The sequence below is a fragment of the Periophthalmus magnuspinnatus genome, chromosome 3 (assembly GCF_009829125.3).
Source record: "Periophthalmus magnuspinnatus isolate fPerMag1 chromosome 3, fPerMag1.2.pri, whole genome shotgun sequence".
In the NCBI taxonomy this organism is placed as follows: Eukaryota; Metazoa; Chordata; class Actinopteri; order Gobiiformes; family Gobiidae; genus Periophthalmus; species Periophthalmus magnuspinnatus.
This window is the reverse complement of record NC_047128.1, coordinates 14,511,712-14,515,123: the sequence shown is the minus strand read 5'-3', so window position 1 is coordinate 14,515,123 and position 3,412 is coordinate 14,511,712. Positions and strand designations below refer to the sequence as shown.

The following is a 3,412-nucleotide window of genomic DNA, read 5'->3' as shown; positions in this document are numbered from 1 at the left end:
TTAAAAATGGGCGCTCCGTCTTCTCTGCTCTAACACCCAAAACGTAGGGTCCATGTCCAGCTTCAGCATGTTCAGCACCCAAGGGTCCTGCTTAGCCCCCTGCAAGAACTCCTCCATATTTATGAAACCTGTGGGAATGCAGAGAGATCAAGCGTCTAACCCACAACCTCCTCACTGAGAGCAGGAGACGGGCTAATCACTCTGCCATAGTAACACAGGGAGGACATGCACACTCCACTCAGAGAGATCAGGAGTCTAACCCACAACCTCCTGGTGAGAGGGAGGAGACAGGATAACTACTCTGCCACAGTCTCACCGTCTCCATCGGTGTCCACGGTTTCAAGAAGTCTGTCCACTGCTTCGTCCACACTCATCTCCTCACTTCCTTCTGTCCTTTTGCCCTTTTTCACTCTGTAGATACTCTGCACAGACACCAGGGGGAGCAGTATTAACTTAAAAGTGCTGTACATAAATTGTTTCCTCTTGAATTTGAGCAAAATGTTTCCCTTAGTACAGGTATATTGTAACAGCACATCTTGTGGTCAGAATAAGTTTGCTGTGCACTTTCTACATTGAAATATAAAGCCTTTTAAAATGAAGGATTGGATTGTTAGCATGTTAGTTGTTGTTTTTTACCGTTATTGCAAACCTTATAAACTCATCGTGGTGAATAATTAGGATGCTCAAAAGGTAAGTGAGGAATAAGTCTGGATCATAGCAAAACATTTAAAATTAACTAGTTCTGTTTTTTGCACTTAAACACAAAATACATTTTTTGTATCACAAATCTGTGAACATGTTGTGTTCATTCTTAAGGGGGGTTAAATAAGGGGTATTTTACATCTATGGGGTATTAACTGCAAACAAATAACATATTTAGAAGACCATGTTACCTTTTATTGTTTTGAAAATGTTTTAACATGTTTTAGAAGTTTCACTTTCTTTTTTAGTCCCTCCCCCTTTATAACGATATCACACCACAGTCAGTGTGCATCCCACTAATGAAACTACTGCACATCATCAGGTTTGTTAAGTTGTTGTTCAAGGTATCATGCTTTTGTATACTTTTGGAGAATTGTTATTTTGGAGCATGGGTGACGTAGGCTTGTTGGCAGAGTCTTGTACATGCTTGTGCTGCTAACGGTAAGGAGGATTCAAACAAAGTCCTCACCTCTAGGATGGCTCTCAGCTCCTCACGGTCCACGTGCCCATTTCCATCGCGGTCATACACTTTGAAGGACCAGCGTAGTCTGTGCTGAAGATCTCCTCTGAACACCAGGTTCAGAGCCGCTACAAACTCCAAGAAGTCAATGGTGTTGTCCTGTAAAGACCAGAGACCAGAGACTCAAGATCAGAGCCCAGACCACAATCAGTGGTCTGGGCTCAAAGACCAGAGACCAGAGACCAGACCAGAGACCAGACCAGAGTCCAGAGTCCAGAGTCCAGAGACCAGAGACTACAGACCAGAGAGACCAGAGACCAGACCAGAGACCAGACCAGAGTCCAGAAACCAGAGACTGAGGACTAGAGACTAGAGACTAGAGAGCAGACCAGAGACCAGACCAGAGTCCAGAGTCCAGAGACCAGAGACTACAGACCAGAGACCAGACAATCCAGAGTGAGGCCGTACCGTTGGTTTGGCGGGGGGGGGGGGGGGGGGGGGGGGGGCACTTAGCAACTCTTTCAATCAAACTTGTTGCTAATGCTAGCCAACCTTGCAACCTCGAGGAAAGAAGGCACCTGATCGGCCTGTTATTAATGTTCGTATCTTTATGGACAAAAGATCTAAACAAAAACACCAGGATGAGAAGTGGATTAATACAAAAATTTTAAGACCAGCAGCAGTTACAGAGAGAGGGGCGACGGTTTTCAATTAGAGCCAGTGTTGATGGAGCCGAATCGCACCCATGTTCACTTCCTATTTGGAGCATGGCGGCTGGCAGGTTAACTACATCCACTTATATATACAGCCTATGGGTTAAACCAGAGGAAAGGATCCTGGTCAGGGGTAGCTGGACTCTCCCTTGTTCTTCACCTACAGTATGGCTTTCAGCTCCTCACGATGCATATGTTGTGCCCATCGTGGTTGTTCACTTTGAAGGACCAGCGCAGTCTGTGCTAAAGGCCTCCTCTGAACACTGTGAACATCACAAACTTCAAGCGGTCAATGGTGTTATCCTGCAAAGACCAGAAACTCAATACCAGACCAGAGATTAGAGACCCGAGACCTTATCAGAGAGCAAAGACCAGGCCAGAGACTAGAGACCTGACCAGAGACCAGCCCAGAGACCTCAAGACCAGAGACCAGACCACAGACTAGAGACCAGAGACCAGAGACCTGACTACAGACTAAAGACCAGACCAGAGACCAGAGACTTCAGAGTTTAAACATGTTCTACGTCTAGACCCAACACCAGAGACTAGAGATGACAGGGTGGGCCCCTTCAAAGATACACCCATAGAACTCTCTTACTCTTCCACCTCTTTCTCTCATTTCTCCCTTGTCTCTCTTCAATCCCTCCTTTCTCACTCCATTCTTGTTGAAAGCGCAGAACATATTTTCTGCACTCCCTCTCTTCTCCATCCCTCTCCCTCCTTTTCCTCCCTCTTCTCTTCCTTTTCCCTCTCCTCCCTTTTTCTCTTCCCTCCCTCCCTCCTCTCTCTCTCTCACCCCATTCTTGTCAAAGGCTCGGAACATGTTTTCCGCATATTCTGAGGCCTCTCCCGTGGGTTCGACGCCGAAAAATTTTTTGAACTCGTGAAGGAAGAGCACTCCACTCGGGCACTCCATCAGAAACTTCTTGTACATGTCCTGGATTGCCGCCACGTCTATCTTCTCTGGGCGCTCTGGGTGCTCTGAGTGGTTTGGGTGCTCCATGTGCTGCGTTTGACCCATCACACTGCCGCAGTACCTCACACCACAGTGAGAAGAGTTGAAGCTTTGACCTAAAGAGAGGAATAGTGTCACACCAGGACGGCACCAGAACAACCAAATGTCTGATGCATATTTTATATTTCATTTCCATGTATTTTTTCATACTATGGTGAGTTCTGACTGTATATATAAATGGACTTAACTATCCCGCTAGCCGCTGCGTCCCAAACAGAAACTGAAACTCGCACGATTCAGCTCCATAAGCTCCATCACCTCCAGTCACTCTGTAAACGCTGCTGTGAACATCATCATTTTGGTCTTAAAATGTTCACATTTATCTGCTCTACATGATTGGCTGTAATCAGGGCAGGCTTGTGTGATGTCATCCACTACTGGAAATTCAGGCCACTCGAGGCAGCTCAGACTTTGACCAGTTGCACATTTTCCTAGTTTGCAGTAAAGTTGCCAAAACAAGTACTAGGAACAGTAGAGGACACCATTAAAACACCACATACACAGTTTAGTGGCCCCATACGT

The 3,412-nt window shown here is 46.2% G+C and overlaps 1 protein-coding gene across 1 annotated transcript; it reads right to left on the bottom strand.

Moving 5' to 3' along the window:
* LOC117393819 (guanylyl cyclase-activating protein 2-like) lies at positions 1-2,896 on the bottom strand. The gene is made up of 4 exons (XM_033991829.1): positions 2,672-2,896; positions 1,172-1,321; positions 317-422; positions 1-128 (listed from the first exon to the last, which is right to left on the bottom strand). Exons 1-4 carry the CDS (start codon positions 2,894-2,896, stop codon positions 1-3), a joined length of 609 nt encoding a protein of 202 aa, XP_033847720.1.
* Between the last annotated feature and the right edge of the window lie 516 nt (positions 2,897-3,412).